At 39.6% G+C, this 26414-nt stretch overlaps 1 protein-coding gene across 4 annotated transcripts; it reads right to left on the bottom strand.

The window, feature by feature from the left end:
• Positions 1-936: 936 nt before the first annotated feature.
• Positions 937-26258, bottom strand: LOC310729063 (histone-lysine N-methyltransferase PRDM9-like). 4 transcript variants are annotated; one of them, XR_014534442.1, is made up of 9 exons: positions 26084-26258; positions 20840-20879; positions 20027-20159; positions 19820-19930; positions 18564-18835; positions 17288-17355; positions 16196-16386; positions 2562-4784; positions 937-1718 (listed from the first exon to the last, which is right to left on the bottom strand). XR_014534442.1 is itself a non-coding variant. In XM_083547060.1 (8 exons), exons 2-8 carry the CDS (start codon positions 20852-20854, stop codon positions 9426-9428), a joined length of 1872 nt encoding a protein of 623 aa, XP_083403186.1. In that variant the 5' UTR covers positions 20855-20879; positions 26084-26258; the 3' UTR covers positions 8343-9425. The 4 variants fall into 4 exon arrangements, 3 of the variants coding, with proteins under 3 accessions (XP_083403184.1, XP_083403186.1, XP_083403185.1); XM_083547060.1 differs by lacking the exons at positions 937-1718; positions 2562-4784 and adding an exon at positions 8343-10507; XM_083547058.1 differs by lacking the exon at positions 26084-26258 and having other exon boundaries at positions 937-4784; positions 20840-21423.
• Positions 26259-26414: the final 156 nt, after the last annotated feature.

The raw sequence follows: 26414 nt of genomic DNA, 5'->3' as shown, positions 1-26414 counted from the left end.
TTGACTTCTTTGTCTTTTTAACGTCTTGGGTGGCTTTCAAATTTACTTCTGCAAAAGAATATATATTAAAACACTTCTAGATTAGGAGCACACTCTTTTGCGTGAACACCTGAACTCATTTATCATGTGATGAACGCTTCCACTCCACTAGCGTCCATACCCAATTCTCTAAACACAAATCAAAACAATACATTTGATAGTGCAAATGCTTTACAAATACTGGACATAGTTTTTCCAGACACATCATTTTACAGTTTTTATAAATTGCTTTGGAGCATTCCTTAAATCATCCTTAATATTTGCAACCAGTATAAGTGCATTTCTCACAACAATGTGTACAATCAGCACAAAACATGATTTTTTGCAAAAGCCTGTTCTTTTCTTAAAATCCTCAGTTCATCTCTAAAAAATTAAGTATTTGTGTCAATGAACATCTCCTTCCCATCAGAATAAAAAGTCTCTTTTTCATTGTTCACAAACAAAATCATCTAAATGTTTAGTCGTGTTGTCAGTATGATGCACAGTTTCAGTATTTTCTTGATATAAACTACGATTTGGATCACAGTGACTGAAAATGCACAAAATTTTACTTCCTTCTGTAAATTTGAGATGTGCAGCTGGCACCTGGAGCCGACACTATTCATTTCCAGAACATTAAAACTGAAACAAATAGTAACTCAATGAGAATTAAACTGGTTTCAATTTACTTTCAAAACTGCACCTCTTATTTTACTACCTATAACATTAGGCTGTACAGGCTTTAACACAAGATTAATAAATAAAAGATTAAATGTGCATTAAATTTTCTATTTTTTTAATACTTCAGGTAAGCAAAGGGGGACCTTTTCCAGGAGGATTTGCAGTGGAATCAATATATGAATATGTATTCATTATATTTGCAATTGAATTCAAATAAAATGAAGAAACAGAATGTAATTTTAAAGTAGCGAGCCAACTTTATTCCAAGAACATTAAATACTACTGATATGCATACATTCACTGGCCACTTAACCAGAAAAAGCTGTACATCTGCTCTTTCATGCAATTATTCAATCATGTGGAACAAAATTCATGCAAATGCTAGTCAAGAGCTCCAGTTGAGGATATAAATATGAGAATGGGGAAAATGAGGTCCTAGCATCTTCAATCTACTGATTCATGGGCACTTATTTATATACAAAGTGTTTAAATGATCAATTCATAAATTGCATTGAATAACCTCAATATATATAGTATACGTACTCGACACTTCAGCACAAACATGTCTGTACAGTTAAATGCAAAATCTCTGGGCACCTTGTTCCACATTATGTATTTTACTCAATTTGTAATGGTATAAACGAAGTAAACACATGTACTGCTACAAATGTATTGGAAGATATTTTTTTCTGCAAGTGTTAATGCACAGTTACTTTGCATATATTTGATGAATTAAGAAAATAAGCAAAAAATATAACTGGCATGAGCAAACTTTTGTAAACCGTTCCAGTTGTAGTTAGAACCTATTTACATTGTGACATTTGGAGGACCCCCTTATCCAGAGTGATGCACAATTATTTCATTTATACAACTGAGCAGTTTAGGGCCTTGCTCAATGCCCCATGCAGTGGCAAGGGCTTAGTTGGTGGTGCTAGGATTACACTTAGGCAATTTAACAGATGCCCTTATCCAGAGCAAGGTACAAAAGTGCTTAAAAATCTCCATCAAAGAATAAATCCCTAGGCCACGGGTGTTGTGGCAAGTTAGGGTCAGGAGTTTCTTCCATCATTTATTCTCCCAAAATGCTTGCTGTTGCTCTGATGCTGAACTGTACGTTAGTGCTAAGTAGATACCACCAAGCAAAAATCGAAACAGCTCTCCCCTGATACTTCAGTAAAGTACAAAAAAAGCTACTTAAGTACAGGAACGAATTACATTTACATTGTTATTGTCCAAAAAGACAGGAGGTGGCGCTGGAGGTAGCAGAGCTGAAGATGTTGAGGTTTTTGTTGGAAGTGATGAGGATGGACAGGATTAGAAAGGAGTTTATTAGAGGGACAGCACATGTAGGACATTTTGGAGACAAAGTGAGGGAGATGAGATTGAGATGGTTTGGACATGTGCAGAGGAGGGACATGGGGTATATCGGTAAGAGAATGCTGAGGATGGAGCCACCAGGAAGGAGGCAAAGAGGAAGACCAAGGAGGAGGGGGTTTATGGATGTGGTGAGGGAAGACATGGAGGTAGTTGGTTTGAAAGAGGCAGATGTAGAGGACAGGGGGGTATGGAGAAGGATGATCTGCTGTGGCGCCCCCTAATGGGAGAAGCCGAAAGAAGATGAACAATGGTCACCACTGCACAATTTCCACTGTCCTTCATTACAAATGGCAACTAAGGGGAACATGTGTAAATCAAGGCAAGATTCCGCCAAAATTCTGCCAGAAATCTCCCATTAATGTGCAGGAAGAGTTCCAAAAAAAATGGAAGAATCAAGTGAAATCTTACCTGCGCCCTTACCACAAATGTCAACATTCTGATGTACATTAAATAACCTCTAAATAAGTCAGAGGCATTTTGGAAACGGCTGTGGACTAATGATTTTAAAAATGGAAGTCAATGGCCAAAAAGTACAAGCAGCATTTGATGAAAAAAGGCGACAATGAAAAGAACGAGTGTAGATTCATTCTGTTTAGCTGATGTGTGGAAGTCACTCCCAGAGAAAATTAAGATACAAGAAGGGATTCCAATATTTAATAATAGGGAATTCTGACAGCAAATGGGATGCAAGAACCAGCCAAGAACCGGAAGAAGAGATAATGGGATCTACAACACTTTTCTAGCTATTGCTAAAAGTAATGCAACCTTTCTGAATCTCCCTTGTGACTCTTGTGGTATGTTTCCGGTCTGCAGTGGTCAGTATTTATCAAAGTTGGACAGAGGAATGAACAGTGGTGAACCTGGCAACAAGGTCATGGGTGGCCAAGGCTCATTGATGCACGTAGGGACCGAAGACTGGCCCATGTGGTCCGAGCTAACGGATGAGCAACTGTAGCTGAATCTGCTGAAGAAGTTAATGCTGTTAATGCTTGACGGGTCAGGCCTGTTTTGGTCCAGAAGGGGAACCAACACAATGTAGCTATAAAGTTATGCCTGAGTTTAGAAGCGTTCATAAGGAAGAGTCGAAGAATTTTCATTAAAGAAGCGGTTCAGGTGGCTACAAGCAGTGTTTGGAAGGTCTGGGTTGTGGGGCGCTAAGTGCCTTAGCAGGGTTTCAAAAGTTTTGCACATGCCAGGTTGACAACAACATTTTTTTGTGTGATGTTCATCTAATTAAAAATGACCTGCCTATTATTATGTACAGAAGATGTTTCTATCTTGGTTGCTGCCAAGGTTTTTTTTTTCCATCAACGATGAAAAGAATATTTAATTTGACCAGAGCTGACCAAACATTCGCATACAACTGTCTATAGATATGACTGCATAAATGCCCTACTTCATGTTGGTGCACTTATGGTTCCTGAATGCATTGAAGTAGGTAAATCTCTTCCCACACTGTAAGCAGGGGTACGGCTTGTCTTCAGTATGAGCATGCTGGTGTTGTTTCAGATCACTCTGATGATCAAAGCTTTTCCCGCACTGTGAGCAGTGATATGGCTTCTCTTCCGTATGAACGCGCTGGTGTTTTTGCAGATTGCTCTTTTGATTAAAGCTCTTCCCGCACTGCAAACACTGAAACGGCTTCTCTCCTGTATGGATTCGCTGATGATTCCGGAGATGACCTTGCTTACTAAAACTCTTGCCACACTGCGAGCACTGATAGGGCTTCTCTCCGGTGTGAATGCGCTCGTGATCTTTGAGATTGCCCAGAGATATAAAACTTTTCTCACAGTGTAAGCAGTGATAGGGCTTTTCTCCGGTGTGAATGCGCTCGTGATCCTTGAGATTGCTCAACGATATAAAACCCTTCCCACACTGTGAGCACTGGTGCGGTTTCTCGCCAGTGTGAATGAGCCGGTGCCTTTGCAGAGTGCTTTTCTTATTGAAACTCGCCCCACACTCGGAGCACAGGTACGGCTTCTCTCCGGTGTGAATCTGCTGATGCTGTTGAAGGTGACTCTGGAAAGTAAAACTCTTTCCACACTGCGAGCACTGACACGGCTTCTCTCCGGTGTGAATGCGCTGGTGTTGTCTGTAGTTGCTCCTGTTGTTAAAGCTCTTGCCACACTCTAAACAGTGATACAGCTTCTCTCCTGTATGAATGTGCTGATGCTTTCGGAGATGACTCCGGTAAGTAAAACTCTTTCCGCAGTGCGAGCACCGACACGGCTTCTCTCCCGTGTGAATGCGCTGGTGTTGTTTATAATTACTCCTGTTATTAAAGCTCTTGCCACACTCTGAACACTGGTAAGGCTTCTCTCCCGTGTGAATGTGCTGATGCTGCTGGAGATGACTCTGGTAATTGAAACTCTTACCACATTGTAAGCAAGGAAATTTCTGTCTTGCATGGCCACACTGGTGTTTAGTAAGATTATGGAGATTCGTAAAATCCGTCTCACAGCTTGAGCAGTGATGGAGTCCTTTCTGATTTTGTCCATGAGCGGGGTCAAAAGTACCAGAGCATGTTGGCTCAGCGTTCGAGCTTCCTGTGGAGATCGCATTGTCATTTTGCATTTCCATTGAACTTAACGATCTCTCATTTTCCTCACTGTGGCTTCTCCTTATGTGATCGTTAAGGTATATTTGAGATGTGTAAGTAAGTTGACACCAGGAGCAGGAGAAAAGCTGCAGCAGGCCATCATTCATTTCTGGAGCATAAAAAATGAAATGATTAGTAACTCACATGAAACAAACGGCTTGAATTTAATTTTTTTTTTAATTTTTATTTTACCACTGATCACAACGTTCTCAAAAATGATTACAAGTGCTGTTTGGTTTTGAAAACTTTTTGCTACCAGCTAAAACCAATTGTCTTGAGCATACTGCTTGGAAAGCACATGAACTATGCCCTCTGCTGGAAAGCAAAAAAACATCATCCAGAGATAATAAAAGACAGGCTTACACCCAAGGTCTGTAAATGGAAGGGACAATTTACTACTGAATAAATATACATTTAATCAATTAATCATCATAAGAAATGACTTTATGTTGCTCTTGAAAGATCACTATGGGGATAGGGAACACTGAGGATGGTGGCCAAGTCACTTAAAATAGAAAAAAATCCATGAATGCTATATATCAGGGGTGCACACACTTTTTCAGCATGCGGGCTCAAATTGCTGAAAAAGTTGATACTGTTAATACTCAACGTGTCAGGACAGTAAAAGGGCAAGCAAAAGCAGCAAAAGGGGGGGACCAACACAATATTAGTCAGTTGGCCATAAAGTTATGCCTGGTTGGAGTATATATGAAATATTATTGGAATGAAATAAAAAACAAAAGGGTATATATCATTTTCAAGTAGGAAGCCAACTTTATTCAAGGAGCATAAAATACTAGAGATATACTGTACAAATATTCACAGGCTACATTAATAGCAAAACCTGTACACCTGCTCCTTCGCAATCAGGCAATCATGTGGCACTGCATAATGCAGGAATCATGCAGATACAGGTGAAGGGCTTCAGCTGATGATCATATCAGACATGAGGATTTGGAGGGGGGGGGGGGGGGGGTCTGGCATGTTGTTGGCATCCAGATGGGCTGGTTTAACTATTGTTGTTTTTGTTTTTTCACCGCATCCTAACCACTAGACCACCAAGGAATCTTGAGAGTTAAGGTGAATGGAGTGCATTAATCCATGATGAGCAAGCCAATGGCGACTGTGGCAAGGAAAAAGCTCCCTTAGATGTTATGAGGAAAAAACCTTGAAAGGAACCAGACTCAAAAGGGGAACCCATCCTCATTTGGGTGACATGAAGAGTGTGATCATAAATCTTTAAACATCGCAGAACACTGGAAAGTGAGAACTAACATGAGCACTGGAATGTAAGATGAACACGCTGGTGTCTCTGTAGGGTACCGCTTTCATTGAAACTATTGCCACACTGCTAGCAAAGATACGGTTTCTCCCCGGTGTGAATGCGCTGATGCTCTTTGACTTGACGCTCTTGCCTGAAATGCATTCCGCACTGCGAGCACTGAAATGGCATCTTGTCCGTGTGAATGAGCCAGTGGTTTCTGTAAGTACTCCATTCACTAAACCACTTTCCACATTCGGAGCAATTGAAGGGTTTTTCTCCTGTGGAAATACGCTGGTGTTTTATTAGAGTACCTTGATCAGTGAAATTCCGGTCACACTCTGAGCAGTGGTACTCTTGTTTGGACCCACTTGTGATTATGGAGATTTATAAATTCCTTCTCAAGTTTTAATGAGCATTTCTTGCTGCATTTGCCCATGCGTAATGCCAATCTGAAGAGCACCAGAGCATGTTTGCTGAATATTGGAGCTTTCTGTGAGCATCATATCATTATTATTTAGCAATCTCCCATGTTCCTCGCTGTGACTTCTACTTATGTGAGTGTCAAGGTAATTTTGAGATGAAACCAGGAGCAGAAGACCACTTGCAGCAGGGCATGGTTCATTTCTTAAGCATAAAAAAAATGTAAAGGATTAGTTACCTACAATGTGACCCATATATTTACCACTACCCTTGTGAACTATGGGGGGAAAAAAAATAAATCATAAAAGCTGTTTAGATGAAGAATATTTTTAATGGCTGCTAAAACCAAATGGTTTGAAAATTCTGTTTGAAAAGAAATAAACAATGCCCTCTGCTAGTGAAAAAAGTACATTGAACATAGTACACTTAATATTATACAACACCAATTCCAAAAATGTTAGGACACTGTAAAATGTAAACAAAAACAGAGTGCAACCATCCAATAATCTAACAAGCCTATATTTTATTCACAATAGAACATAGAAAACACTGCATAGGCATTTTAATAAGTTAAAAAGGTGACATCCTCTATGGGCCAAAGCTTATTTAAAATGTAAAGTGGCAAAGTGGAAGCCAATTCTGTAGTCAGACAAATCAAAATGTTCATTTCTATTTGGAAACCATGGACACCACATCCTCCAGACTAAAGAGGAGCGGGACCATCTGGCTTATCAGCGTTTAGTTCAAAAAGCCGTATCTCTGATGGTATGGTATATACAGGTTTTAGAGCAACTAATACTTCCATGTCGAAAACATATTTTTCAGGGAAGGCCTTGCATATGCAGTATGAGCAAGACAATGCTAACTGCATACTGCATCTATTACAATAGCATGACTTTGTAGTAGAAGAGGCCAGGTGCTGAACTGACCTGCCAGTCTAGACATTTCACCATTTGGAAACAGTTGGTCCATCATAAAAAGAAAAATAAAGGGCACCCAGAACTGTTAAGCAGCTAGAATCCTGTATCAGACGCATATGGGACATTTCTCTCCCAAAACTTCAGAAAGTGGGCTCATCAGTTCCCATATGTATACAGACAAAAGGCATGATGCAACACTGGTAAAGATGTCCCTGTCAAAACCTTTTTGAGACTTGTTGCAGCCATAAAAATCTAAATAATTTTTTTTCCCCTTATAATGGTACATATAGTCTAAGTTTAAACCTTTGATGTTTTCTATGTTCGATTGTGAATAAAATGTGGGTTTGAGATTTGCAAATCATTGCCTTGTGTTTTATTTACAATTTACAGTCTAATGTCTTTCTTTTGGCTTCTCCCTAAAATGTAATACTACCACATACAAGACATACTTTGCAACTGTGTGCCTCCAACTTGGTGGTAACAGTTTGTGGGAGAACCTCATATGGTTGAAAGTCACGGGGTCCCAAAACATTTGTCTGTATAACGAATAACTATTTATTCTTTCAGCTTCCGTCGACACCAGACATAAGGCAAGATTATGGTTCCCTATAGACTGGTGGACTAAAAGAATGTTACATGAAGTGCAGTTTAACACACTCTTCGCCGTTGTTTTTAAGCATTTAACAGCAATAATAAAGAGTTTGTTTTAAATGACAGCTGAATTCTTTAGTTTCTGAATTTGAAGCTCTTGTAGCACAAGCTGAATCCTTGTGTCGGTGCACTTGTGTTTCTTAAATGTACTTAAATAATTGTTTTTTTCCCACACTGTGAGCAGTAGTACAGCTTCTTCCCCGTGTAAATGCACTGGGGTGTTTTGAGAGTACTTTCATAAGCAACATTTCTCCTGCAGTGCGCACTATGGAAGTTTCATTCCGGTAGGAACGGGCTGTTTCCAAAGATCGATGTTCGTTAAACCTTTTCGCACACTGTGAGCAGTAATACGGCTTCTCCCCCGTGTGGATGCGCTGGTGCTGCTTTAAAAATGCTGGCTGTATTAAACAACTTCTCTCCTCTGTGTGAGCACTGGTGTGTTTTCAGACTGTTCGTATAAGCAAAACGCTTCCTACACTTTGTACAATGGAACTTTTTCTCCCCCGTATGGACGGGCTGGTGTTTTCAAAGATGGCTCTGCTCAATAAACCTTTTGCCACATTGCGAGCACTGATAGCGCTTTTCCCCAGTGTAAATATGCTGGTGTCTTTGTAAAACATTGGATTCATAAAACCTCTTTCCAGAGTGAGAGCAGGAAAATGATCTGTCTGCTGTTTGACCGTGCTAATGATCCTCGAGGTGGTGTGAAAGGTGAAGAAGCGCCATGTGTCTAACATTCCGCAGCTCCGTGATGTCATTATGGAGGAGTGGAAGAGGATCCCAGCAACAACCTGTGTAGCTCTGGTGAATTCAATGCACAGGAGGATTGAGGCAGTGTTAGATAGCAATGGGGCTCACACAAAATATTGGTGTACTCACTTTTGTTGTCAGCTATTTAGACATTAACTGTATGTTGAGTTATTTTCAGAGGACAGCTATACAAGCTGCACACTGACTAAAATATAGCCACGTTCCATTTCTATAGTATTGTCCCTTTGAGAAGATATACTAAAAAGGTTGCTGAAATCTGAGGGGTGCACTCACTTTTTTGAGATACTGTATAAGGATGTAGACATATATGTATGTATGGATGGATGGATGGATGAATGAATAAGGGCTACTTAAGATCTTCCACTCCAACCCATGTAAACCGTATCATCATGGAGCATGGAGGGAGATTTGAATGCTACCACATTCAAAAACATTGTATACAAATGTGTGCCTCTAAGTTTGTGGTAACAGTTTGGGGAAGAACCTCATACGGCTAGAAAGGTCAAGTGTCTTAATACTTTTGGCTATATGGTGTATGAACTATCCAGTGGCTACTTTATGCTGGTTAAGGTCATGATGGATCTGGGTCTTATTCCAGGAACACCAGGCTGTTCCATAAAAACTGCTTTCCTTCTAAACAAAAACTCTTTCTGTAAACAATATGGACCAGAAAATGTGTAAGGATGTGAGTATTAAACAGCAATAATAAAGTTTTGTTTGAAGCTCATGTAGCACCAGTGGAATGCTCCATGTCGGTGCACTTGTGTTTCCTAAATGTACTTAAATACCCATAGCTCTTTCCACACTGTGAACAGTAATACGGCTTCTCTCCCGTGTGAAGACGCTGGTGTTTTATGAGCGTATACTTATGGGCAAAACTCTTCCCACAGTGTGTACAATGAAACGCTTTCTCTCCCGTGTGAATATGCTGATGACTTTGTAGGTGACTGCGTTTATTGAACATTTTTCCACACTGCGAGCAGAGATATGGTTTCCCTCCCGTGTGAAGGCGCTGATGCTCTTTGAATTGACGCTCCCGTCTAAAACGTTTCCCGCACTGCGAGCACTGGAACGGCTTTTCGTCTGTGTGAATGAGTCGGTGCTCCTTGTAGCTACGCAGGTCACATAATCGCTTCCCACAATCTGAGCAACAGTAGGGTTTTTCTCCCGTGTGAACACGCTGGTGTTTCGTCAGACCACCCTGATCAATGAAACTCTTGTCACACTCTGAGCAACGATACGGTTTCTCTCCGGTGTGAACGCGATGGTGTCGCTGTAAATCGCACTTTTTAATAAATCCCTTTCCACAGTGTGAGCAGGAATATGGCCTTTCCTCCATGTGAAGATACTTGTGTTGTTGTAAAACGCTGGATTTATTAAAACGCTTTCCGCATTGAGAGCACTGATACGGCTTCTCTCCCGTATGGATGCGATGGTGCCGCCGAAGGCCGCTCTTCGTCTTAAAACTCTTTCCGCATTCAGAGCAAGGAAATGGCTTTGCTGTCACACACTCTTGCTTACTGAGATTATGGAGATTCATTAATTTCTTCTCAGGGTTTGACGTGCAGATTTCATACTGCATTTGTCCATGTGTATTGCCAAGCCGAACCCCATCAGAGCATTTTTGCTGAATATTGGAGCTTTCTACGGGCATCACATTTCCACAATTCTCAGTTTCATTCAGCACACATCTCACATGCTCTTCATTGTGGCTTCTCCTTATGTGAGTGTCAAGGTAATTTTGAGATGTGTAGGAAAGATGACACCAGGAGCAGAAGACCACTTGCAGCAGGGCATGGTTCATTTCTGAAGCATAAAAAAATAAAAAGGATTAGTAACCCTTAATGTCACTCAGCTTTCTACCATTACCATGGTGATCTATTTAAAAAAAGTTATAATAATTGAAGAATTGTCGAATTCGGTTTGAAAATCAAATGAACAATGCCCTCTGCTAGTGAAAAAAAAGTATACTTAACATTTGGAAACAGCAAATAAAATACATGGGGCACAAGTAAACAGGGAATTCTGAAACCAGGAGTTGGCGACACTGGTGCGTCAGCAATTGTTTGGAGCCGGTTTGAGCTCGTTTGGAATTCCCTGCCATTAGTTACAATGGAGAAGTGGAGTAGTGTCCAACGAGCATTCACTGAAAAAACTTCTTTTGTTTTTCACTAAATAGTGATAGTGTGCTGCACAAATGGAATTCTGGTGTCGTTACCATTTAGGTCGTCGTGCGATTACAACATGGTTTTGTAATTTCGGAGAAAAAAGTGAATGCGTGTGAGCTGATGGGGCAGCGAGGGCTCCTTACGATGGCAGTTCAAACAGCCTCAATATTCTCTGGTCTGAATGTCATTCCAACACCACCTGGTTGTATTACATCCCATGTTGTAATTGCATTAGCAGAAGGATCACGATCATCGTCCTAACTGATAATGACGGACAAATTTCGTGGTCACCATTCTTATAAAAGTTTTTAAAGCAAACGCTCGTTGCGCACCACTCCGCTGCTCCATTAGCAGTGTTGTGGTGAGTGCCCTCTTCTATGTGGCGGTGTGCTGGGGAGGCAGCATCACGAAGAAGGATGCCTCACGTCTGGACAAGCGGGTGAGGAAAGTGGGTTTGGTTGTGGGCTCAGAGCTGGACTGCTTGACATATGTGGCAGAGAGATGGCCGCTAAACAGGCTTGTGTCAATCACTGGACAATCCACTGCACAGCATCATCTCCAGGCAGAGAGGCAGCTTCAGTGACAGGCTGCTGTCACTGCCCAGCTCTACGGATAGACTGAGGAGGTCGTATCTCCCCCATGTCATGCGGCTCTTAAATTCCACTCTGGGGTTATTTCCTCACTGTTCTGAACTGTACTACACACTGTACATTATGCACCTTAACACTCGGGTTTACACAGGATTTCCTAAAACACTGACTTGCACAGGACTTCAGGACTGCACAACTTAAGTTTATTATTCTTTTAGGATTTATTGCATGCCTTGTTGCACAGGTTTGTGGATACAGCTGGAATCCGTCCATCTATCCATCCATCCTAATGGCAAGGGGTTCTAATCAAGCTTGCACAGGTTCCAAGCAATTGGCGACTCCCCAGGGTCACCAACTTCTAGTTACAAAATTCCTGTTTCCCCGCGTCACCCTGTACATACATGTAGTCCCCGAAATAAAAATTTTCGTCTTGCGATGACGATAGCAATATGACAATTGTAAAAATATTTTACATTTTACACGGCAGGCAGATGTTGAAGCATAATGATGCTAGTCAATGCCCTCGCTAACACACATATATACTGTGTAGTTTTTATATATATATATTTATAAAATATGTTAAACTATTAACACATTACAGTATACTACCACATACTGATAATTTCTTAGTGGCATGTCTAGTCTTACTATATTTATAAGTTTCTATAATGTAATTGTAGTGCATCTCGATCAGGGACTACTTGTATGTATACATATATAGGATTATACAATGCATAGGAATAACTATTCATTTATTCAGCCTCAGTGACCACTTTAGCTAATTAGGGTCATGACATTCCAGGAATAGGATGCAGATCCACCAGAGGCACCCAAGACCACTGTTCACTATTCAGTACATCCAGAAAGTATTCACAGCGCTTTACTTTTTCCAAATTTTGTTATGATACAGCCTTATTCCAAAATGGATCCAATTCATTATTATTATTAAAACTCTCCAAAAAAATACCCCATAATGAAAACATGAAAGATGCTTGTCTGAAATCTTTGCAAATTTATTAAAAATGAAAAAGTGAACAAAGGTCACATGTACCTCAGGTACATCCTGTTTCCACTGATCATCTATGAGATGTTTCTACAACTTGTTTGGAGTCCGTTTATAGAAGGTCCCACAGTTAACAGTTCATGTCAGAGCACAAATCAAGCCATAAAGTCTAAGAAATTGTTTGTAGACCTCAGAGACAGGATTGTATCGAGGCACAGATCTGGGGAAGGGTACAGGAAAATTTCTGCAGCATTGAAGGTCCCAATGAGCACAATGGCCTCAATCATTCATAAATAGTAGTTTTGTAACAACCAGGACTCTTCCTAGAGCGGGCTGCCTGGCCAAACTGAGTGATTGGGGGAGAAGGGCCTTAGGGAGGCGACCAAGAAACTGATATTCTCTGTAAAGAGAGGAGAACCTTCCATAAGAACAACCTTTTCTGCAGCACTCCATCAATTAGGCCTGTATGGTAAAGTGTAATATGTAAAGTGGCCAGACAGAAGACTCCTCAGTATAAGGCAAATGACAGCCTGCCTGGAGTCTACTTAAAGGTACCTGAAGGACTCTCAGACCCTGAGAAACAAAGTTTGTACTCTTTGGCCTGAATGCCAAGCGTCATGTCTGGAGGAAACCAGGCACCGCTCATCACCTGGCCAATATTATCCCTACAGTGAAGCATGGTGGTGGAAGCATCATGCTGTGGGGATGTTTTTCAGTGGCAGGAACTGGGAGACTTGTCATAGATTGAGCGAAAGATGAATGCAGCCATGTACAGAGACGTCCTTGATGAAAACATGCTCCAGAGCTCTCTGGACCTAAGACTGGGGTGACAGTTCATCTTCCATCAGGACAAAGCACACTAAGCACACAGCCAAGATAACAAAGGAGTGTCTACAGGACAACTCTGTGAATGTAATGGCCCAGACTTGAACCTGATTGAACATCACTGAAGAGATCTGAAAATGGCTGTGCACTGATGTTCCCATCCAGAGAAATCCAAAGATTTCAAACAAACTTTAACGTTGTCATTATGCCGTATTGTTTGTAGAATGTTTAGAAAAATAATGAATCTTTTTTGGAACAAAGCTGTAACATCATAAAACGTGGAAAAAGTAAAGCGATGTGAATACTACAAGTTTATCAAGCAAATTTCTGTTGTTAATGTAAAACAAAAAGAAAAAACATATATTATTTGCATTCTATGGTAAAGTTTTGTTTGAACTGACTGCTGAGTACTATAGTTTCAGAAATGTATAATCATGTAGCACAAGCGGAACGCTCCATATTGGTGCACTTGTGTTTCTTGAATGTATTGATTATAATTATATCTTTGTCCACACTGTGAACATGAATACCACTTCCCTATGTGTGTCATCGAAAAACCCTGCATTTATTAAACCCCTTTCCACAATGAGAGCAGCGAAGATGAAAGGTGGCAGTTTTGGTCGAATCCCAAAAGATGCTTGACACGATTAGAAAAGAAGATTTCGAGGACATATTCCAGAAGTGGCAGGAACGCTGGGAGCGCTGAATTGCTGTGAATAGGACTATTTTGAAATTGATAGTGTGTAAATGTAGATAAATAAAGTATGCAAACATAGTATATCCAACTATATACTGCATATGGGAAATTTTCTCACACTTTAAGCAATGATACAGCTTCTTTCCTGTGTGAACACCCTGGTGTGTTCTGAGATGGAAAATGAAATTCTTCCCACACTCTAGGCAGCAGTGACACTTCTCTCTGGTATAAATGCGCCAGTGTATTTGGAGACAACTCTGGCAGGTAAAACTCTGCTCACCAGCGTGAATGTGCCGGTGTTGTTGGAGGGGGCCCAGTTGTCTGAAATAAGATAGGTACCTAAGGTATAGGTACCTTTTCAATTATAGGCTTTCTTCCCAAGGTGGTGTTTTTTTCCACAGTCTGAGCAACGATATTTGTATTTTTGCCTTTGAGCGGTGCTAGTGTGGACCGAACCAATGGATGGTTGCTGTCTACTGAAGTTTTTCTGCATGGATCACATTACCACTTATTTTCACTCAATACCATTAGCATATGTTTTGCGTGGTGATTTGTAATTATATATTGTCAAGGTAAATTTGAGAAGTATAGGAAATTGAAAACTGGAAGTAGGAGAAGACTTGCAGCATGGCGTCATTCATTTCTGGGGTACAAAAATTTTAAGTATTAGAAAGTCACTGCGAAAAGAAACAAAACAATCCCAAGTTTTTAGAACACTAGAGCAGTTCCCCAAAAAGATAATTCAATAAAGGCAGTCCCCGGATTATGATGGTTCAACCTCAAATCTTTTTATCTTACGACAACAATAGCGATATGAAATTATTTTCCCATGCCATTTTCATTTTTGTATGTTACATTGGGACGCTGCCAGGATGTACACATCTCTCACCTTGTGAGATGGGTAGGCTAGGCCATGTCTCCACTTATTTTCAAGTTACGACGGTGTCATTGTAAAGCATATCCATCGTAACTACGGGACTACCTGTAAATATTTAAATCCACGTGTGAGTAGTTGACAGCAAAACTACAATTTATGATCTTGCAAACTGTAACTTCAAGGTGCCATATACAGACTAACAACAAACTGGCTGACAATAAGTATTTTTCTTTGAGCCTGTATTTTCTACTGAGCTGTATTTCTAATGAGCCTGCTTATATTGACCTTAGGTTAGGAAGCTTAAAAGGAAAGCCCTAAGTAGTCCTGTGGTAGATGTTTGTTTTAGCTCAGAGAGAACTTGTGATTTTTTTGCAATTAGGAAAACCACACAATCAAGCTAACCATTGGGAAACAGTCACTGTTGCACATTGTTCAATCACTCTTTGATCTCCTAATAATAACAATAAATCCTAATCAAGTGTCTCCAATTCCTAAAAAACATATTCCAATAATGGTAAATAAAATAATAATTTTATGAGATTATGATTTCAGGATGATCCAACAATTTGGTTGCTCCTGTCCTTTGGGAGATCAGTTATGAGGTACCAATCCAGACCAGCAGCAGAAATTACATTTAAAGCATATACATTTATAACATTTGGAAGACCACCTTATGCAGAGTGACTTGCATTTAACTCATTCATACAACTGAGGAACTATTGGGTTAAGGGCCTTGCACGGGGGCCCAGAAGTGGCAACTTGGTATGGCTGGGATTTAAACTCATGACCTTTGGGTCCAAAGTCCATGACTCAAAGTCCATTCAAGTACTTTGAATTCTATATCAATGAATAAATCAACATTGGTTTACTGGGTAGCAAAATTCGGATACCAAATTACAATCATCCTGAGAAAATGTACATTTATCAAATATATTACCAGCCTGCCATTGCTTTTAATGGCCTAGTCTCCACTAGGATGTACAGAAATTTGTCACATCTTGTTCTGTTTGTGCTCACTCCTAAGCTTCAAGACAGCTACCAATAGGACAACTATACCCCTATTGGTACCCTAAAGGCCTCTCATTGGATTTTCTTACTAAAGTATAACAGAAGCATACTGATAGTGGACTTTCTTTAGAGAATGTTGTCTGATCCTACTTTAAGGTCTATTTCAGACCACCTGCCTCAGAAACACAATGATGGCACTTTCATAACTTGAGGCCATCATGCAGTTCTACTTGTGCAAACTGTGTATAGCACATCAATGCACCATCTAAAATGATCAGGCTGAGGTGTAGTGGGAAGTTATAATATAAATTAAGGTTGTACGTAACCATTTGAGAAGCATTTTTTCTTCCAGAGGTAGTCGAACTCAAGGCCAAGGTCTTTCCCATAGTCATCTTTGTACCACATCAAGAGTTCTTGTCCTGTTTTGATGGGTTGACAACAACGATAGAGAATGCCTCCTCGATACTGGAATGCCACAAGATTTTGTTCTTGTTCGTTACGTGCACAATTCACATACCTGGAAAATAAAGGGACTGAGTAAGCAATTAGAGAAAAAAACGGATCCCTTTGAGTCGGCTGACTATTAGCAATGTTCGTCAGTGGCACAAATAACGCAAGCAAAACTATAATGCAGCCTGACCCATGTGCATTTTGTCACCAGCTTCTCACACGACACTCGTTGGCACGGCTTTGTGCGGGCAACCATTGCAATTAGGACCCTTTTTCCCTACATTTTTGAAGTACCTGTATAAGAATCTGAGGGTAAGATCAAGGGACCTCAGCATTACCTATCTAAAGAGAAAATGGTGGAAATACAGGCTGAAGTCTCAAGTTTTCATTCCAGAAAGGTACCTCACATGAGTTAGAAGTTTCAATATAATGGGGTTGCATTAAGGCACTAGCCGGCAATAAGGCATTTCAGACTGTCACAAAGTAAATTTCTTCAGGGAAAAAAAACCTTAAACATGTTATTCGCAGTTCCTTGAGAACACTTTTAAGGTGATTCACGCAATTGTTTTGCAAAACATTTTTCTTTAATGTTACAGGTTCTGGCACCAGTGTCTGCATGCAGTGTTCCTGTTGTTTTGGTCAAGCCTAAGCTTAAGTTACTGTCCCTTAGAAGTGCACATTCACTCATGTTTGTGTGGGCTTCCTCCTATGTCGCCAGTGGACATTCAACCTAAAAACATAGATGTAGCTAAACTGGAAATGTCAAATCTACTTATGATCCCAGTTTTCATTTAGTGATTCTTGGAAATGCTGTATCTTAATGCTGCCTAAAGGTTCCAAACGCTTTTGAATGGAATAAAACTATTCGGTGGTGTTTGGGATTGGGATTTGGTATACTCTCTCATTTGTTTCTGAGGAGCGTGCAATGATGCATTTGCTTTTGCTGATTTATTCAATTTGTTCCTCACCTCATCCAGTTAGAGTGCATCTCTCTCTGGCCATCAATGTATTTCTCACACTGCATGTTCCTGGTTATCTACAAAAGAATACATCATATATTAGATGCATGAATTTAGAATATATCAAATACATGCCATATGCCACATATCAGAACCCAAGAATAGTCCCAACAACCAGTCCCACCTATACCACACAAAACTGAACCAGTCACCCTCCCATTGTTCCAATAATTCCATTCATTTCAATACACCTTGAGAGCCAGATTTGCCTTTCATATTCTGATACCTGAATTTCTAGCACCTCTGATCCACAGATAAGCCTGGACAGATTTACCTGTGACACCCACACTCACACCAAAACTTTGGGGGCCAGAACACTTCAGAGAAGACCTTGACTAAGCCAGCCCTGGGTCTATCCAGTTTACCAGGCCCAGGAAAAAGAAGCTGAATTGAAGGCTGAAAGTGACTTACACCAAGCCAATCTCTTCTGTGTTTTGCTGGGTACCTAACAAGTCATGAGCAAAAAGAAAACAACTGCCTGGAAAACTGTCAGGTGATACAGATCAATGGGAATAAACAAATACCCCAAGGTAGTTTTTTCTCCTGAAAAAACTCCTCTTTAGCCAGGTGAAGATCCAAAAGGACCAACTAATGCTGGAGCAGGTAATAGATGAGTGAGAATGAAACTCAGGTAACCTCATTCTACCCCAACTCCTCTTTGCTCTATGAGAAACACCAAAAGCATTCACATGCTTCACCTCCTTGCACCCCTCTTTAGAAAAAGAACTTGTTGTTCTGCACAGATTCTACAGTCCCTTTAAAATGTTCTGATCATGCAGAAGTTGATTGACCAAGTGGTACCCATTGCCCAATGGCACATGTAGTAAGAACAATACATCTCCAAATTGTCAGATAAGGTAAGAGTGTCCCTGGTTTACTGGCAAGGCCCATACACAGTCCTTAAATGTGAGGGACCTAGAGATGACTGCCTGCAACAAAAGTTATTGGCACTGGTCTGATGAAGCAGAGCATGCACCAGTGCCCAGGTAACTCAATGACGACACATCACTAAGAACTCCTTTGCATGCTCCTTTCACATCTGACACACAATTGGACAACACCAGAGCAACAGCACATGGTGAAAAAGCACCTGGCTGCAAGACCACACAATAGTGACTGTTAATGAATGCATCAAGTATTGCATCTTTTAATCAAAAATCATGTATTTTTTAATATTGGCATTTACTGCAAAAAGTGGAAAATAGGTATTATTAAATTAACTCACCACCCAAGAATAACCACTATTCATGGCTTCCTCCTTGTCCACCAGGTCTCCCTCAAAAGGCCCAAAGTGTGCACCAAGTGGAATATTCTCCCCCTTATTAAACACCCCAAAGCCTGCACCAGGAATATCAGACATTCGAACCTCCAGACTGGGTGGAAGCGTTTGTATGGCACGGTCAGTAACCCCCATGGGAACAGGGGTATCAGAAATATAAAGAGCAGGACCATGAACTTCACACTTGTTAGTGAAGGAGGATCTGCAGTGCTCACAGTCTGGAAGGAGACAATGCAACAAATTAAATTCCTGTGTCCAACTAAAAATTTTTTTGAGAGTCTTGCATTTGATTGTGAATACCATTGAAACATCACCATTAGTCATTCTATAATGAAATGGTTAATTGTAACAACTTAAAAAAAAATCATTTATATTTAGAAAAATATTATAATTTTAAAAAGCTGCGACTGCGGAATGGGCATCTTGCACATTTGGAAAGGGTCGATCAATGCTGAGCCTATATACAGGTTTTAGAGCAACAAATGCTTCTATGCAGAACATTTCTTTTTCAAGAAGGTCCTTGCCTATTTGAGCCTGACAATGCTAACTGCATACTGCATCTATTATAATAGCATGACTTGAATGCTATTATAATAGCATGAGTAGAAGAGTCCAGTTGCTGAAAAGGCCTGGACCTTTTACCATCAGAAAACATTTGGCGCCTCATGAAATGAAAAAATACAACAAAGGAGACTTGGAACTGCTGAGCAGCAAGAATCCCCTATCATCAAAATCAAAATGACCTTATTTATTTCCTGAAAATGGCACATTTCCTCAGTTTAAACATTTTTGATGTTTTCGGTGTTCTATTGTAAATAAAATATGGGTTTCTGAGAATTGCAAATCATCTCACTGTTTATAATTACATTTTACACAGTGTCACCCATTTTTTCTTAGAACTGAGGTTGTAAATTGTGTTTTTATATTTAAAACACTAGACTGCAAATAATCACAATCATGCTTATATTAAGTATAACCACATAATTGGGTGTATAAACATGCCTTCGTACAACAGTTCTATAAACAGTAAATTAAAAAAAGTAACTGACATTCTAGACAAAATATAGGCAAATATTTTTTGTTTGTTTTTTACTCCGGCAACAGAAATTGTTCGCAGGAAAACCACAGCTGGATAAAACATTCTATGCAACATCTCTGACTAACAAACTGTTTGATCATCGCTACCAACAAGGACATCTTACAGAGGAACTCATCATCTTCAGGTTCTTCCTCTTTTATGGCTATCCTCTGGAATCCTCGGGTCTGTTGGTCAAAAGATATGACACATATTGTAGGGCTTGATGTATCACCACCTACAAGTACAAAAATTCACATAGAAAGTCAGAGTGACAGTCACAAAATAAGCAGTAATGCTAAAAGATTTAACTGGGACACAGTGGACTTCTTACAGAGATAGCCTTCATATTCGGGTTCTTCCTTTTTTACAAGTGTCTGTAGATCGACAGGGATGACTAATTCCTCAGAGCTTGATGTCCCACCATCTAAAGTGGTGCACGTCTCGGTCTTCACATCCCTACAAATCTAATCACCAAAGAACAGAAATTACTTGGGCGCTCTAATGATAAAAGAATTAGTGTGGCATAGAGATCGACCGATTAGATTTTACTGATACCGATAGCTAGGTTGGATCGTACTTGCTAATAACTAATTAAGCAACTGATTTTTTGGGGGGAGGTATGGATAAAAATAAATAAATAAACCCTCAATAGTAATGAACTTTATTACAAAAACTGAATCATAAAAATAAGCTGAATCAAATCAAAATAAATATATTTATTATATTTAAAAAATACGGAGAAAAATAAGACATGCATTCAAAGTAATACAAAAAGTAACACTAAATAAATAAAAACAGTTAGGTCCATAATAAAAAATTTTTTTAAAGTAAATAATAAAGACACTTCCAACAAACTGCACGCACATCAGTGATTCACCTCTAGAGGCCGCTCTCATACTGTATAACACAACCCGGAAAAACTATCATTCCAGCAATCAACTATTGGTACAACTATTGGCAGCAGTTGTGTTTTTGAGCACTGGTTTGTGAATTGGGGCTTTAGCTGGAGGAAGTGATGGTAATATCATAACTGCAGAATCGTTAAAAATCACGACACAAATAAAATGCACACAATGTATCTGCAATTTACTAATAAATAACAAAACCAGGAACTATTATTAAAGAATAAAATGAGAGCACAGACCTTTACTGATTCCATGATAAGTTGTCCTTAGGGTGAAATTCTGGGGGGAAAAACAAAATTTAAATAAAAAATTATAATCAGAGACTTTTGTATAAACATGTTTCTGGGGAAACCAAGTCTATGGTTTCTGAATTCGTCAGTCAAATCCATTTTTCCATTAAGTTCACAATTAAAGTTACCAAGTAAGTTTTCTGCTTCCAAACTTGCATCTCTACATTCAATTTATTTATTTATTTTCTCTCTTTGCTTGCTGTTAAACCCAATAATCAATATCGCTTTTTGTTTTTTGGCATCCGCAACAGATTATTTGATCCTAATGAATGTCTGAATGGACGTTTTATTATTTATGAACAAATTAACTACCAACAAAAATCAATCTTAAATATTTCTAAAAATAAAATAATGAGTTTTCATGACCTCATTTGTAAACTAAGCAAACCAACATGGTGCCACCAGCAATATATGGGAAATCCTGGAGTATGAAGGTCAGCAAGTTGTCTGGTTAATTTCTGTTGCCTGAAATTTCTAGTAACTTGTTGCTGGGACAGCATCGCATTATCTGACCTCTAGGCTGTGTATTTGTGACAATTTTTTTTTAGTTTTGCAGGCTAAATAGCTGATTAAGTAAATAACTTCCAAATAAATTAACACTACATCCTCACACCTGGCTACTAAATCCTAACCTCGATGAAGGTATTACAGCGTAGTAGAAAGCCAAGATACTCGGCACGTTTGTTGCTAGACGGCTGTCAGCCTGTTAGAGGTCAAAGATTAGCTGAAGTATGATATACACCCTCTTTTTCCCCTTTGATTATCTAAACAAGTGACCCACAGGCAGGGTAAATGCTAGAGATGTGTTTTGGCATTGCAAGGTACTCAATTCACTTCATGGAAATAGAGGCACTGGTTCAGCTGTCCAAAAAGTCGCAATTCCCAAATTAAGGTGGAAAATACTAGATACTTCTGGAGTATTTAAGGCAATTCATTCAGACAGTAATTAAACCACCATCTACCAAAGCATGGTTAAAGTTCTGGCTAGACATAATGCCATGAGGTGTGTGAATGAGGACATTTATCCAAAAATGGTTATATGGAGATAAATATTGAATGAATATATTGCTAGTGGCTGAGAGTTTTTGTCAAAGGAGAGTCCTACCCCGAATGCATGAATGGAAATCACAGACATTTATAAAATAGAGCAAATAACAGCATTTGTAAATTAAAAAACTGGAACAATTCGCTTTGTATTGGGAAAAAATATCTCAGACATGATTTAGTTTTTTACATTTATGATGTAAAGAAATAATCACTCAATGTAATATAGCGCTCTTTGTGCAGAACACGTCTCACGTGTAAAAAGTGGCAAATTGCAGAAAAAAATTTAATTGTAAAAACATTATAAGAAATATAATGTTATTGCATGGTGCAGAATGAGGAATGCGGAACACTTAGTTCAGGTTGTACTACTGTAATGTTTTACTGTTTGGATGTTCCTGTACCGATGAGTGCAGCAGGCAGTCCTGAACACAACCAAAAAATATCCATATCAATTCTATCCTGGGCAAAAGTAAAATTTTACATTCATCATAAAATACTACTAAGATATGATCATTTTTAATAAAAAAGGGTACAGGCTCTTTGTTGGTTCCTAGAAAAATGCAGGCTACAGCAGATTCTGCATACAAAGTACCACAGTTATGAAACAAACTTTCAGTTAGTGTTCTGGAGGTTTTCATCCTTGACCTGAAGATTATTTCTTTGAGTAAATACTTTAAAGAAAAGCTTCTCTCTTAAGTAAAATCACAAATCATGAGGGTTTATAGGACTAAAGTAATTTGGTAAACTTGCTGGATATTTGGTCGACAATCCCACCTTCACTTTTGTTTAGATGAAATGACTGGCCACATTATTTTCATGGGTGCCCTTATGCCTTATGTGTTAGTCCTGCATCATATCTAGTCTTGGTAAAGCATGCTGTACACCACTTACATTTTGATTACAATGAGGCAATAGAATACCTAATAGTCTGTCTTCAAAAACACACCCACTCAGACTGTTAAAATTGGGAATCACATATCCAGGGCAATAACTGTAAAATTATGAATACAAAAATTTCACAATGCTTCTTCGTCCTCTTGCCATATTTCGTATAAACAATGAACGCATCAATGTCCCCGATATTAAACCCTTCCTTAGCTACGAAACAAAAAAATCTAACGTTTCTCATATATTTTGGGATGATTGTTTAATTCTATTCCAAATTGTCATCCAAATCTTTTTTTTCACTCCAGAACCAGGGTTGCTCTTTTCTACATCAGTTCCTTTACCACCCCATTATGAATGTGAGATCTTATGACCCCCTGATATACAGGTTTGTACATCCAATTTTGTGGGAAATACGACCAGCAAAAAACTCATCTTTCTAATCATCTCCTGATAAATGAATCCAGTCTGAATATGAATTCTTACTTTCAAAGGGGTGGAAAAGTTCCGGAAACTTCTGGAAACTTTCCATGGGAACTTCATCTGGGGATTTCTGGAAATATTTCAACTTGGAAATTTAGATTTCCAAGAATTAAAATTTACCAAGAATTTATGGGAATTTTGGAGAGTTTATGGAAATTGTGTGTGTGTGTGTGTGTGTGATGTTAACCAACATTATCCTGCAAGATTTTTTTCAACTACACCTAAATTCCCTGTTATAGGCTAACCTGCAATTTTGCAAATTCCCAGTTTATTCCCATTAATTTCAAGCGATTTTCCAGTCTTGAAAATGCCTGGAATTTTTTAACCCTAATTGAATATCCAAACATGTGATCATACGACTCCTGATATACAGGTTTTACATCCAAGTTTGTGGGAAAAGCCACTAGTTAAGAAAACTCGTATTTTTTAAATCATCTCCAGATAAACTAACCAAATCTGAATAAAGTTTTTTACTGTTTTTTGAGGAAAATTTCATTTTTACATGGTCCCTGAGCTCTCATTTTGATTGTGTATCTAAAGAAAACTCTATACACTCAGAAAGTACCAAGAAAAATTTAACCGCTGTTGATAGAATGTTGTCCAAATAAGCGTCTTCTTCTTTCAGCTGATCCCATTAGGGGGCGCCAAAGCGGATCATCCGTCTCCATACCACTCTGTTCTCTACATCTTCCTCTTTTAAACCAACCACCTGCATGTCTTCCCTCAATACATCTATAAACCTCCTCCTTGGCCTTCCTCTTTCCGTTCTGGTAGCCCCTGTCCTTATACATGTCCTGCACCACCCTCATATACTTCTCTGAAACACCTGACTTCCTCATACAATACCACAACTCCTCTCTTGGCACTCTGTCGTACGCTTTCTCTAAATCCACAAATACACAATGCAACTCCTTCTGTCCTTCTCTATACTTCTCCATCAACATCCTCAAATCAAATAATGCGTCTGTGGTGCTCTTCCTCGGCATGAAATCATACTGTTGCTCACAGATGGTCACCTCTTCTCTCAGCCTGGCTTCCACTACTCTTTCTCATAACTTCATGGTGTGACTGATCAACTTAATTCCCCTGTAGTTACTGCAGGTCTGCACATATCCCTTATGCTTAAAGATCGGTAACAGCACACTCCTTCTCCATTCCTCAGGCATCTTCTCACCTTCCAAAATCTTGTTAAACAATCTGGTTAAAAACTCCACTGCCATCTCTCCTAAACATCTTCACGCTTCTACGGTCATCTGGTCCAACTGACTTTCCACTCTCAATTCTCTTAATCGCTGCTCTCACTTCCTCCTTACTAATCCTATCCACTTCCTGCTTCACATCTCCACACCATACAACCTTCTCTCTCTCTCTCCCTCTCTCTCATTTTTCTCATTCATCAGCTGCTCAAAATACTCCCTCCATCTTCTCAACACACTCTCCTCACTAGTCAACACATTTCCATTTCCATCCTTTATTGCTCTAACTTGCAGCACATCCTTCCCAGTTCGGTTCCTCTGCCTGGCCAATCGGTATAAATCATTTTCTCCTTCCTTAGTGTCCAACTTCTCATACAGCTCCCCATATGCCTTTTCCTTGGCTTTCGCCACATCCCTCTTTACCTGCTGCCGCATCTCCTTGTACTCCTGCCTACTTTTCTCATCACTCTGTCTATCCCAACCTCTTTCTCCTTCTGCTCTCCTGCACTTCCTTATTCCACCACCACGTCTGTTTGTCTACCTTATTATTTCCAGTTGTCACACCAAGTACCTGTCTAGCTGCCTCCCTCATCACTTCTGCAGTAGTTGCTCAATCAACCCACCACCGAGCCCCAGTCTGACCTCTTCCCTGAACCTCACACTACACTCTTCCTCCTTCAGTTTCCACCATCTAATTCTTCTTTCAGTCCTCACTCTCCTCCTCTTCTTCTTCACCTCCAAAACCATCCCACAGACCACCTTCCGATGCTGTATAGCTTCACTGTCCCCTGCCAACACCTTACAGTCTCCAATCTCCTTCAGGTTGCATCTCCTACATAGAACATAGTCCACCTGTGTGCACCTTCCTCCGCTCTTATACGTCACCCTATGATCCTCCTTCTTCTTCAAATAAGTGTTCACCACTGCCATTTCCATCCTTTTAGCAAAATCTACCACCATCTGCCCTTCTACATTCCTCTCCTTAAAACCATACCTACCATCACCTCCTCATCACCTCTGTTTCCTTCACCTACATGCCCATTAAAGTCTGCTCCAATCACCAATCGTTCATTTGTTGGTACACCATCTACCACTTCATCTAACTCACTCCAGAATATTTCCTTCACCCCTGACATTTATCATCACCCCTTCAACTTCCATCTTCACCTTCATCACCCTATCAGAAACTCCAATGTTGTTTAATGAATGATTAGGGTTTATAGGGAAGCTGAGGTTTTTAAGCACATTGTTTGCTTTGTTATATACTACCATGTATAAATAAATCTATTCATTAGATCAATGCCAATTCGAACAATTCATCATCATCAATCGATAAGAAATAAAACCTATATTCTATAATACATAACAATAAGCTCAGTGTACTGTAACAGAGGTTAGTACAGAAGGCTGTGTCCCAAATCAATGCCCGCTTGCTTTACAAGTGCACTCCTTAGGGTGTATATGTCACGGGTTTATGTTCTACGCTGTGCACTTATATGGGGAGTAAGAAGACATTTGGATTTCAGCCATCGCCCTATAGGATACTAGAGCAGCTCAGCCGGTGAGATTCGGTTTCACTTACCTCTGGCGTTGAACAAAAAGACTCGACGGGTCCATTAATATTTAATTTGTTTACACCTATATGTATGCACCTTGACAGATAGGTAGAGACAGTGCTGCAACCATTCCTCGTCTCCTATTAGTTTAGGAAGGAATGGCGTTTCGGCTCATTACCGCCACTACCAGGGCTGGAGGAAAAGGTGAACATTTTCTCAGTTGCTTTTGGAGCGTTTTCTCGAATCATCCTTAATATTTGCAAATATTAGTAACTGCATTTCTCATTAACAATCAAGCAGCACAACACATTGTTTTATTGTTTTGTTTTTGCAAAATCCTGTACTTTTATAACTCAA

This window comes from Silurus aristotelis (genome assembly GCF_946808225.1).
Source record: "Silurus aristotelis genome assembly, chromosome: 7".
In the NCBI taxonomy this organism is placed as follows: domain Eukaryota; kingdom Metazoa; phylum Chordata; class Actinopteri; order Siluriformes; family Siluridae; genus Silurus; species Silurus aristotelis.
The sequence above is the reverse complement of the archived record's forward strand: the minus strand, read 5'-3'. Positions and strand labels throughout refer to the sequence as shown.